This window comes from Lissotriton helveticus, chromosome 1_1 (assembly GCF_964261635.1).
Source record: "Lissotriton helveticus chromosome 1_1, aLisHel1.1, whole genome shotgun sequence".
In the NCBI taxonomy this organism is placed as follows: domain Eukaryota; kingdom Metazoa; phylum Chordata; class Amphibia; order Caudata; family Salamandridae; genus Lissotriton; species Lissotriton helveticus.
Genome location: NC_136057.1, coordinates 1,320,890,140 through 1,320,903,096, shown reverse-complemented (window position 1 = coordinate 1,320,903,096; position 12,957 = coordinate 1,320,890,140). Strand labels below are relative to the sequence as shown.

Here is a 12,957-nt window from a genome sequence, read left to right as displayed (position 1 = left end):
ATCCATTCTAAACAATCTCCCCCTCTCCAATGCTAAATAATCAGCCCACTCCAGTCCTAAACAATCTGCACCAATCCAAAACAATCTGGCCCACTCCAATACAAATTGCCCCCCACTCCAATTCGCCCCACTCTAAACCAATTCACTTCACCCAATTTAACCCATCTCCCCATATCCAATCTACACCACTCCATCCCAATCCTACCCACTCTAATTCAATCTACCCCACACCAGTGCACCCAATCCAATATACCCTACTCCAGTCCACCTCACCCAAATCCAATCCACACCACCCCATTCCACCCCACTCCAACTCACCACAATCTACCCACTCTAATCTGGTCCACTCCAGTCCAATCCACCCCATTCCAGTCCAGTCCACCAAATTGCAATCCATCCCACCCTACTCCAATCCACCCCATTCCAGTCCAACCCACCCCACTCCAATCCAATCTAACCCAATCTCTGCACTTCAATCCAGTCCACCCACTCAAATCTATTTCAATCACCCCACTCCAATCCAATCCACCAAATCCTAATCCACCCACCCTACTCCAGTCCATGCCACTCCAGTCTAATCTATTTTAATCCCCCCCAGTTCAGTCCACTCCAGTCCACCTTAATCCACTGGATTAAGGTGGACTGTCCAATCCACCCCACTCCAAACCACATTAATCTATTCCAATCCACACCGCTCCACACCAATCCATCTTAATAAACCCCAATCCATATCACTCCACACCAATCCAACTCAACCCACTCCAATCCAACCTACACCAGTCCAACCCAATCCACTCCAGTCCAACCAGATCCAGTCCAATCCAACCTAATCACAGACCAATCCACCCCATTTCAGTTCAATCCGCTCAAATCCAGTCCAGTCCACTCCAGTTCATCCCATTTTAATCCATCCCACTTTAATTCACCCCACTCCACTGTACTCCACCTCAACTAATCCACCCTAATCGAATCCATCCCACTCAGTCGAATCTACCCCACTCAATCCAGTCCACCTCACTCCACTCCACCTGACCCTAATACAATCTACCCCTATCAAGTCCAACCCACTCCATCCAAACCAGCCCAATCCAATCCGACTCACCCCAGTTCAGTCCAATCCACCCCACCCCACCCCATCCCACTCCAAACCAATCCACCCCACTCCACTCTACCCCACACGATTTCGATCCACCCCACCCCATTCCACTTTACTCCAATCCACCCCATTCTGCCCCAGTCTAATCCACACCACCTCAGTTCAGTCCACCCCACTCTACCCAATACAATCCATGCACCCCACTCCAACCCATCCCACTCCAATCCAGTTCCCCCAATTGACCCCGCTCTAGTCCATTCCAGTCCACCTTGATGCATCTCCTCCAATCAACCCCACTCCAAATCACCTTAATCCACCCCAATCCACTCCAGTCCAATCCATCCCACTCCAGTCCACTCCACTTCAATCCACCCCACTTAAATCCAGTGCACTCCACTCCAATCCACCCTTTCCAAAAAAACACCCCACCTCAATCTACTCCACCTCATCTCTATCCAATCCATCCCAACCTTTCTCCACTGAATCTTGTCCACACTGAATCCAGTTCGCCCTACTTCAGTCTGTCCTACTCCAGTCCAATTCACCCAATCAACTCCTCTAAATCTAATCCACCCCAGTCAATTCAATTCCCCCTACTCCAATCCATCCCACCTCAATGGAGTCCACCCCACTTCACCCCTGTCCAGTCCATACCACCCCACTCCAACATAATCCACCCTCTCCAGCCCACCACCCCCTGTCCAATCCACCCCATTCAGTCCAATCCAGTAAACCACACTCTAATCCACCCATTCCTCTTCACTCCACTCCTACTCCAATCCACCCCACTCAAATCCATGTCATCATATCCCATCCCAGTTCAGCCCACCCCATTCTACTCCACCCCACACCAATCCAATCCATCCAAAGTCCTACTCCAATCCAAACTGCTCCAGTCCAGTCCAATCCACCTCACCTCACCCCAATCCAATCCATCTCACCCTAATACAATCCACCCACTCCAATGCTCCCCACTGCAGTCCAATCCACCTCACACCAGTGCACCCAATCCAATATAGCATACTCCAGTCCACCTCACCCAAACCCACCCCACCCCAATCCACCTCACTCCATTCCACCCCACTCCAATCCACCACAATCTACCCACTCCAGTCAAATCCACCCCATTCCAGTCCAACCCACTAAACTCCAATCCAACCCTCACCACTCCAATCAATTCCAATCCAACCCAACCACCACACTTCAATCCAAACCAGTCCACCCCACTCAAATCCAATCCACTGCAACCCAATCCACCCACTCCACTCCAGTCCATCCCACTCCAATCTAATCCATTTTAATCCCCCAGTTCAGTCCACTCCAGTCCACCTTAATCCACTCCACTCCAATCCAAACCTCTCCACACCAGTCCAACCCACACCAGTCCAACCCACTTTAGTCCAACCCTCTCCAGTCCAACCCAATCCAGTCCAATCCAACACAATCACGGTCCAATCCACCCCATTCCAGTTCTATCAACTCAAATCCAGTCCACTCCACCCCACTTTAATCCATCCCACATTAAGCCAATCCACCCCAATCCACCCCACCTCAGTCCACTCCACCCCACTTTAATCCATCCTACTTTAATCCAATCCAATCCACCCCACTTCAGCCCAGTCCACTCAACCTCAATGCAATGAACCCCCATCAAACCCAACCCACCTCATCCAATCCATCCCGCCCGAAACCAACCCACCCCAGCCCACTTCAATCCAATCCACCCCACTCCAATCCATCCCACTCCAGTCTACCCCACCCCATTTCAATCCACCCCACTCTAACCCCCCCATTCCAGTCTACTCCAATCCACCCCACTCTACCCCAATCTAATCCACACCACCTCAGTTCAGTCCACCCCACTCTAGCCCAATCCAATCCATCCAGCCCACCCTACCCCACTCCAATCCATGCACCTCACTTCAACCCATCCCACTCGAATCCAGATCCCCCTAATTGACCCCACTCTAGTCTATTCCTGTCCACCTTAATCCATCCACATTCTATCAACCCCACTCCAAACCACCTTAATCCACCCCAATCTACTCCAGTCCAATCCACCCCACTCCAGTTCACTCCACTCCAATCCATCCCACTTGAATCCAGTGCGCTCCACTACACCCCACTGCAACCCTTTCCAAACAAACCACCCCAATCTAATCCACCTCATACCAGTCAGTCCGCCCTACTCCAGTCCAATCCACCCTACCTAATCAACTCCTCTAAATCCCATCCACCCCACTCAATTCAATTCACCCTACTCCAATCCCCTCTATTTCAATGCAGTCCACCCCACTCCACCCCAGTCCAGTCCATACAACCCCACTCCAAACAAATCCACCCACCACAGCCCTGTCCAATCCACCTCATTTCAATCCACCCCATCCCAGTAAACCACACTCTAATCCACCCCAAACCACTTCACGCCAGCCCACCCCACTCCTACTCCAATCCATGTCAATCTACCCACTCTATCCCAATCCACTCATCCCAGTTTAGCCCACCCCAATCCAATCCATCCCACTCAGTCCAATCTAATCTAATCTACCCCATTCTACTCCACCCCACTCCACTCCCCACACCCAAAGCCTTACTCCAATCCAAACTGCCCCAACCCAATCCACCTCACCCCAATCCAAACCATCTCACCCTAATCCATGCCACCCCACTCCAATCCAACCCACCTCACACCAGTGCACACAATTCAATATAGCCTACTTCAGTCCACCTCACCCAAACCCACTCCACCCCAACCCAATCCCCTCACTCAATTCCACCCCACTCCAATCTACCCACTCCAGACCGGTCAAATCCACCCCATTTCAGTCCAACCCACTAAACTCCAATCCAACCCATCCCACTCCAGTCCACCCCATTCCAGTCTAACCCACGCCACTCCAAACCAACCCAACCACCACACTTCAATCCAAGCCAGTCCACCCACTCAAATCCGATCAATCCACCCCACTCCAGTTCAATCCACAGCAACCCAGTCCACCCACGCCACTCCAGTCCACCCCACTACAATCTAATCCATTTTATTCCACCACAGTCCAGTCCACTTTAATCCACCACACTCCAATCCAATCAACTCCAAACCATCTGAATCCACTCCAACCCAAACCACTCCACTCCAATCCAATCCAACCCACCCCAGTCCAACCCAACCCACACCAGCCCAATCCAACCCAATCACAGTCAAATTCACCCCATTTCAGTCCAATACATTAAAATCCAGTCCACTCAAATTGTTTCCACCCCACCCCAATCCACCCCACTTTAATACACCCCACTCCAGTCCACCCCACCTCAAACCAGTCCACCCCAATTGAATCCACCCCTCTCAATCCAGTCTATCCCATTCAATCCAATCCACCTCGCATCACTCCAGTCCACATTAACTACAGGGGCGTTCCTTTCCTAATAGCGACCACAAAGGTATGTACCAATGTATTGCGGCCGCAATTGTGGTCGCAAAACACTTGCAAAACCCTTCCACTTTGTGACTGTCACCTAAAATATTTTTTAAGGGTAGGCAGTGATCCCAGGGACCACTACCTGCTCTTAAATAATAAAATAAAAACGGTAAAAAAATGTTTTTAATGCATCACGTTTTCCTTTAAGGAAACAGGCTACATTTTTTTTAAGAAAACTGCTTTATTTAAAAGGAGTCCCAGACATGGCGGTCTGCTAAGCTCAGCAGGCCACCATACCTGGGAGGGCCTGCTGTCATTCCCAATGCTCTCGCAAATTGCGAGAGGCTCATTACTATTAATGAGCCTCGCAATTTGCAACTCCATTGGGAGTCGCAAAAAGTGCTAAACACACTGTTGTACATGGCAAATTGCACCTCGCAAATTGCGACTCGCAAATGAGTCGCAATTTGCAAGGCACAATTTTGCTGGTCGTAGATCTGGCCCTTTACTCCTCCCCTCCAAAACATTGTACTCCAACAAATCCACTCTACTCCCCCACCCCACTTTACGACACTATATTCCACCACTCCACTCTACGAGACTATGCGACTAACTTTTAGCCTGCTGGACAGCAGCCACATTGGTGTAAAACATCACAAAAACACATTGCCAAAGCCAATAGCTATTGTATAAGTATTGGCTTTGCCAATGCTTGTGTATTACTTGGTGTCACTCCATGTAAGAAAACTGGAATTCTCAAGCATTGAATCTTTCATAGATTCACATGCTTGGATCTTCCCCTTCGTCATGGTGGGAGTCTCACGGTAAAGGAAACAGATAGCAGTAAAAGAAAAAACTGCATGGGTACCATAGATATTATAGACTTTGGTATCCCATCAGAGATAAACAAAAAAATGGTCTACCTGAGAAACGGCGGGCGGATCACATGTCAATCTATGAAAGATATCAATACTGGAGAACCATAGTCAACAGGTAAGTAAGTTGTTTTTTCTCCAGTATTGAATCTTTCATAGATTCACATGCTTGTATCAGAATAGGAAGCAGTACTCTCACAGCACCCTTTTTTCCTCAGGCTCTGCCTCCTGTTTGGGAAATTAAAATACATACTCTAGAATATAGAACAGATTTTCTGTATCAGCATGCATCAAAATGCAATATATTACATAAAACTTAAAGACACATAGGCGAGAGCAATTCAATGTAACAATTAAGAAAAGATATTCAACAAGAACAGAAAAAACTCTTTTTAGAAATTGTAAGATAAATACCTTAATGAAACCGGTGACGTAGCACGGCTTGTTCCACTGCTGAATCTTCCTTCCAAGCTGTGTCCAAACAGTAGTGCTTGGTAAACGTATGGACATTCTTCCACGTTGCCGCTCTGCAAATTTCCAGAAGGGATACTCCCGCGAACAAAGCAGCTGAAGTAGCCATTTTTCTGGTTGTGTGGGCTTGAACCGTCGAGTGTAAAGGACTTCCGGCATTCTTGTGACATAAAGTAATGGTAGAGTTTATCCATCTGGATATGGTAGTCCTTGACAAAGCCAGACCTTTTGTGGGAGCAGCATATGCTATTAACAACTGAATTGTCTTTCTAAAGGACTTTGTCTTATCAATATAAAATGTTAAAAATCTTGTGACATCTAATGTGTGCAAAGATGTTTCTGCTGCCAACAATGGGTCTTTAAAATATGTTGGTAGAACAATAGGCTCATTGAGGTGAAAATCCGAAGGGACTTTCGGAATGAATTTAGGGTCCGTTCGTAATATCACCTTGTCGGATTTCAATTGAAGAAAAGGCTCTATGATGGAGAAAGCCTGAATCTCACTGACCCTTCTCGCTGACGTTAGAGCCAGGAGAAGAGCTACTTTCCAAGACACAAACTGTAACTCAGCTTTGTGAATCGGTTTGATAGGTAGTTTTATTAGTTGCGCCAAGACCGTGTTAAGCTGCCATGGAACTGATGATCGTCGAATTGGAGGAAAAATCCTGAACAATCCCTTCAAGAATTCCTTTATCACTCTGTGACCAAAGAGATGGATGATTTGGTTTCCTGCGATATCTTGAAATGGCAGCAAGATGCACCTTGACTGATGCATGAGAAAGGCCTGTCTTGGCTAGATGTAATAAATAAGGGAGAACCTGCTCCGGAGAAGAGTGCAAGGGATGAAGAGATTGTGTCAAACAAAATTGGCCAAACCTTTTCCACTTTGCCACATAGGTTTTATTTGTGGAAATTGCACGAGAGTGAGAGAGAATGTCTCGCCATTCTTCATTAATGTTTAAGGACTGGAATTAGAGCTCATGAGGTTCCATTCCGAAAAGTTCAGCGAGGCCAACTGGGGATGAAGAACTTGCCCCCTGTTCATGAAGATCAAATCCTGGATTAGAGGAAACTGCACTCTGGGAGTCACTGATAAGTGAAGAAGCTCCGAGAACCCGAATTGTCTCAGCCATGCCGGGGCTATAAGTATTAAGTGACACGGTTCCCATCTCATTTTTCTGAGCACCTTTGGGATCCGCGGAAACGGGGGAAATGCATAAGCGGACATACCTGTCCAGCGTAGTTGAAGAGCATTCCCCCAAGATCCTGGCAGACGGAATCTGCTTGCAAACTGTTTGCACTTTTTGTTGTTTCGAGTGGCAAACCGGTCCAGAGCTGGAGTGCCCCATATACTAAATATTCGAATAAGTTGATCCTGATTCAGCTCCCACTCATGGCAAACACTTGTTGATCTGCTCAGCGAATCTGCTCTTATGTTGTGTATTCCGGAAACATGTTGAACTTGCAGAGATATTGTGCATTAAAAGCCATTTCCAGATTTCTTGAGCTTGCGCTGATAGGGGCTCCGATCTTGTTCCTCCCTGCTTTATTAGATAAAACATCATTGTTGTACTGTCTGTCCTGACTAGTACTGGAGAATTGTGAATCCTGGGGAGAAAGGCTTTGAGGCCCAAGAACACCGCTTTCACTCCAATAAGTTGATGTGTAATTGAGCCTCTAGTATGTTCCAGTGTCCTTGTATTTCTAGGTCTTGAAGACCCTGTAATGAAGCATCTGTTGTCATTATAAAACTGGGTGTTTAAAGTTCGAAGATTAACCCTTCGGATAAGTTCTGTCTTTTTCCCCACCATGACAGCGCCTCCCTTATTTGAGGATTGATGAGGATCAGATCCTCGAAGGAACCTTGATGTTGCACTCATTGCAGGTCTAGAAGTTCTTGTGAAAGGCCGCATGTGAAGCCGACAGTTTGGAACTAAGGGGATGCAGGATGATATCCTCCCCAACAAGGATTTGAATATCCTTACTGAAGTGGACTTTCTTTTCTTTAGATGTGAAGTTAGCTTCAGAATCTTTTGAATACGTTCCTCTGAAGGGTACGCATTTGCTTCTGTGGTTTGCAATAAGGCTCCTAGGAATTGAAGCGCCTGGGACGGAATTAGAGAGGAGTTTTCCATGTTTATCCGTAACCCCAGAAACTGGAAGAGATTTATGCAACAATCCAAGGACTCCCGAGTGTCATGACACAATACGCACTTTATCAAGCAATCGTCCAGATATGGATATATCTGATGACCTTGCTGTCTCAGATATGCTGCATCCGGCGCCCTGCATTTCGTGAACAATCTTCGTGCAGATTGGAGACTGAAGGGTAACACTCTGAATAGGTAGTGGCGCCCCACCACTGCGAATCTGAGATACTGTCTGTGTCGTACGTGTATTGGAATATGGAAGTATGCATCTAATAGATCTAAAGATGTCATATATTCCCCTCTTCTCAACATCATCAGAATTTCTTGAAGAGATAGCATACGGAAAGATTGTTTCCTGATGAACTTGTTTAAGCCTCTGAGATCCATTACTTGTCTCCATTTGTTTGATTGCTTTTTCCGTATGAGGAAAAAAATGCGAGTAGAATCCTTTCCCTCGCTGTTGAAGAGGGACCTTCTCTATTGCTCCTTTCACCAGAAGAGATAGAATTTCCGCCTTGAGGTCCGAGAGATGTTGCTGTTTCCTGTGAATGGGATGGCAATCTGGTGGTTTGCAGAAGAACTCTAGGGTGTGACCCTGACAAATTATATCTAGCACCCATCTGTCCGATGTTATAGACAGTCGTTGATGGTAATAGGAAGAAAGGTAATGGTTTTGATGGAGGCTGAGAAATGACGAGGTGGTCGGCGCCTTGGAACAGTCACTGCCTTTGATTGACGTCCTGTACTTTTCCTCTTGTTGATGACTTGCGTCTGGACTGTTGTTGGTAAGAAGTATTTGAGAATCAAAAGTGCTGTGTATTTGCATACTGACGGTACCCTTGTTGATGGTACTGCTGGTACCTATTGTACTGATAGGACGATCTTTGATGAAAATGTCCTCTTGATCCTCTGCCCTGAAAGGACTGAAATCTGCCTTGCTGCAGGGAACCTAATGTTCTCACGGTATCTGTGTCCTTCTTAATCCCCTGTTGTTGGTAAGAAGTATTTGAGAATCAAAAGTGCTGTGTATTTGCATACTGACGGTACCCTTGTTGATGGTACTGCTGGTACCTATTGTACTGATAGGACGATCTTTGATGAAAATGTCCTCTTGATCCTCTGCCCTGAAAGGACTGAAATCTGCCTTGCTGCAGTGAACCTAATGTTCTCACGGTATCTGTGTCCTTCTTAATCCCCTGCAGGGCATCATCTACGTGGCTTCCAAATTAATTTTCTCAGTCGAAGGGCATATCTACTATCTTAGTCTGCACTTCCGGTCTGAATGAAGTAGCCATAAGCCATCCCTGCCTGTGAAGTGTTATGGCTCCTGCCATTTGTCTGAACGTCACAGCGGAATCGTCCATAGCTATGTCAAAGGAATCTGAAGCCGCTCTAGCTCCGTCCTGTAAAATTAGTGTGGCTTCTTCCTTTTTATCCTCCGGTAGATGTGATAGAAGAGGAGCTATATCCGACCACATTTGCCTGTTGAAATGGCTAATTATATTTGACGCTTTAATAGAAGCCGCTGCCTTGACTGCAAAGGTTTTGCCTATTCCATCAAGTTTTCTTCCTTTCTTATCAGGAGGAGCTGAACATGTAGCAGATGGATTCTTTGATCGTATTTGTGCAGATTGCATCACCACAGACTCTCGCTGGGGATGACCAATAAGACATGTCGGAGAGGTTTCAGGAGCTCAATACTTTTTCTCAATTCTAGAAACCGAGGCTGCAACGGAAGCTGGGTTCTTCATAATTTTCAATCCCTCCTCCCATATATATTTTACCATGGGAATTGTCCTTATTGGTTTCCTAGAAGACTCTTTAAAATCATAGAGGAAACAATCTGTTTCCTTAACTGGAAGAACAAGATCAAACCTCTTAGAAGCTTTTTCCATGAGTTCATGGAATCTCAGGATGTCCTCTGGACCAAAATATTGACGGTTTAACAGTGTGCACATGCGTAGTCCTTTCGTACCAGGACCACGGGTCGTGCATCTTGTGTGTGCTTGTGTCGTCAATTTTTGCAGCATCTCTGATGTGTGCAGTAAATAACACCAACTTCTTTGCGATAGAGGCTTGTTTTCGTGACCGCCAGATGGTCGCTGCTCACATGGCACGTGTGGTAGAACAAACAAACCATCCCTCACCAGGAGCCGGGTGAGCTGATTGGCGCCCAGGCAGCTGTTTCCGGCATATTGGGACACAGCATGGTTTTGCCTCATTTTGGAACTTTGCACAACACTTGCATACCTTTCACTTACTCTCAGACACCACTCACCCTGCATAATCGCCCACCAATTACTCTTCACAGTCACCCTGACATTGAACTGGCAGTCAAATACTGCTCACCCACCACTCACACAGTGCTGACTCTGCACTCACACATCATTACATTCCTCTCACCCTACACTCACATTCCTCTCACCCTCCACCCACACCTCTCAACCTGAACTCAAACTGCTCATCCCACACTTATACTCATACTACACACCCTATATTCGCACACCTCTTACTGTGTACATGGTAACAACTCTCACTGTGTACACTCACACAATTCTCATTCTGCACTGAACATACATCAGTCACACTGCATTGAGGCACCTTCACCCTTCGCTCAGACACTTCTCTACCTTCATTCATGTATCACTCACCCTGCACGTAGAGCACTCATGCCATTCTCCCTGCACTCATACACTGCTCCCACAGCTCTTAACGTATTATTAATCCCATACACAAAACTTAATGCATCTACCACCTGGTTACCACCTGATCCTAATCAATGATAATTGCATTTCCTAAATGGTCATTTTGCAACTAGTTGGAATTACGAAAACCGTTATAGATGAGGTAATCCCTATTTGCGGTTTCCAAAAGGAGATTTGTACTAGGTAGGAATCTCACTCTTTGCCACCGCAAATGCCTTTCGTACATTCGGAAAGGGCATATTTCGTTTCCTAACGGCTCGAAATTGCAATTCACACCGTTACGAAATGCAAAATGCCTTTGCACATATGGCCTCTTGTATCCCATTCATTTATAGGACGATATACATAACATGTGAATCAGTACTGCTTAATTACTGTTACAGGCATCAAATCTTTTTCTTTGTACCTTCTACTCTTTTAAATGCCTCATATACTGCTGTATTTTCACTTACGTTTTGTTAGAAATTGTATAGCTGTTGGATATTAGTTAAGAAGGGTAGCCAAAGTTAAGAGTTATTGAAAAAAAATAATAATCTGTATTGTCTTTATTAGGAGAAGAGGATGATGAGGAATCAAAAAAGAAGAAAAAGGAGAAGTTGCGCAAAAAGGACAGATTGCGAGATCGCGCAATGGACAGGTGCAAAACTCATGAATATTGTGCATATTGCTCTAATACTCTAATAGCCTGTTTTCAACTGCACCCATTGCCCAGTTTGTAATTGTCTAGGGCTGCTTACTTGTGTGTTTGAGTCTACCTACCTTCCTCACAGTGTGTTATCCTTCCTTAACCACTTGGATGCTAAGCTACTTGCAGTGCTTCCATGTAATTTCCATTGAAATCAATGGAAACTCCATGACGAGCTGGGCTCGTCATGAGCGTCGAAGGGGTTAATGAGTCACTCGCGCAGGGTAGGGTCCCTTCTGCTTTTAAGAATGCTATAGTTATCCCCCTACTTAAAAAAACGGGGACTGACCCTGTGAACCTCTCTAATTATCGGCCCATTTCTCTTCTCCCCTTCTTGGCTAAGATCTTAGAGGCTCTTGTGGCCAAGAGCCTATCCAATTTCATAGAACAGACAGAATACTTAGGGCCGCATCAGGCAGGCTTTAGGCCTGCCCATTCTACTGAGGCTGTAATTCTGGCTATGTTGGATACTATGAGAGCCAATGCCGACAAAGGTGACGCCCGGGTGTTAGGGTTGTTAGATTTGTCGGCCGCTTTTGACACGGTCGACCACAATATTTTGCTGGACTGTGTCAAACAGGCCGGCATCTCAGGCGCTGCCTTCAGCTGGATCAAATCCTTCCTCGAGGGTAGAACCCAAGCTGTTCATCTCGCCTCCTTCACTGCTCCTAAACTTGCGACTTCATGTGGAGTCCCCCAGGGCTCGTCCATTTCCCCACTCCTCTTTAATTTGTATCTCCGGCCTCTGATTCACTCTTTAAAAAATATGAAGGTTACCACTTTCAACTATGCGGATTATCTCCAGCTGGTCTTTACCCTGGTTAGTTCTCCTGACTCCATTCTTCAATTCCAAACTACTATGCTCCACATTCAGAGCTGGATGGACCTAAACCACCTGAAACTCAACCCGGGCAAGACTGAACTAATCTTGCCTTCGAAGAGCTAACTTTCCTGGGGCCCTCACTATTGGCCGGTGGAGCTGGGTCCCCCTCCCGCCCCCTCCTCCTCGGTAAAATGTCTCAGGGTCATCATTAATGTTGACCTCTCTCTGAGAGGCCAAGTGGGGGCAGTTGTTTCATCCTGCCTATTTCAGCCTCGCAGGATTAGGAAGATTGCCCACTTGCTCGCCCACTCTGCTCTGATACAGGTTGTGATTGCCCTAGTATTATCTCGCCTAGACTTTTCCAATTCCATCTATCTCGGCCTTCCTTTGGGCCTACTTAAGCACTTCCAACTGGTACAAAACCAGGCCGCTGGGTTAATTCACTGGCTTCCTATTGCCCAACGTATCGCCTTCAAGTCAGGGTGTATAGTTTTCAAAACCCTGCATGGCAGTATCCCTAAATTTATCAGCTGCCGAATAGTTAGGCATGTACGTCTTCGCAATCTACGGTCCGCCCATCTCCAGTTCTTGTCTATCCCTACCTTCAAGCTCAGACGCCAGGGAGGGTGTAGGTTCTCTTACCTTGCCCCAAAATTCTGGAATTCCTTGCCACTAGCAATCCGGACGAGTAACAATCTTCTGTGTTCAGAAGAATGCTTAAAACATGGCTGTATGA

At 46.5% G+C, this 12,957-nt stretch overlaps 1 protein-coding gene across 2 annotated transcripts in view; it reads left to right on the top strand.

Moving 5' to 3' along the window:
* Nucleotides 1–12,957, top strand: part of AKAP8 (A-kinase anchoring protein 8) — a 925,614-nt gene that overhangs the window by 575,376 nt on the left and 337,281 nt on the right. For both annotated transcript variants that reach the window (XM_078681924.1, XM_078681933.1), the window contains exon 9: nucleotides 11,266–11,350. In XM_078681924.1, the coding sequence (XP_078538050.1) occupies nucleotides 11,266–11,350 (85 nt within the window). The remainder of the gene's footprint in view (nucleotides 1–11,265; nucleotides 11,351–12,957) is intronic.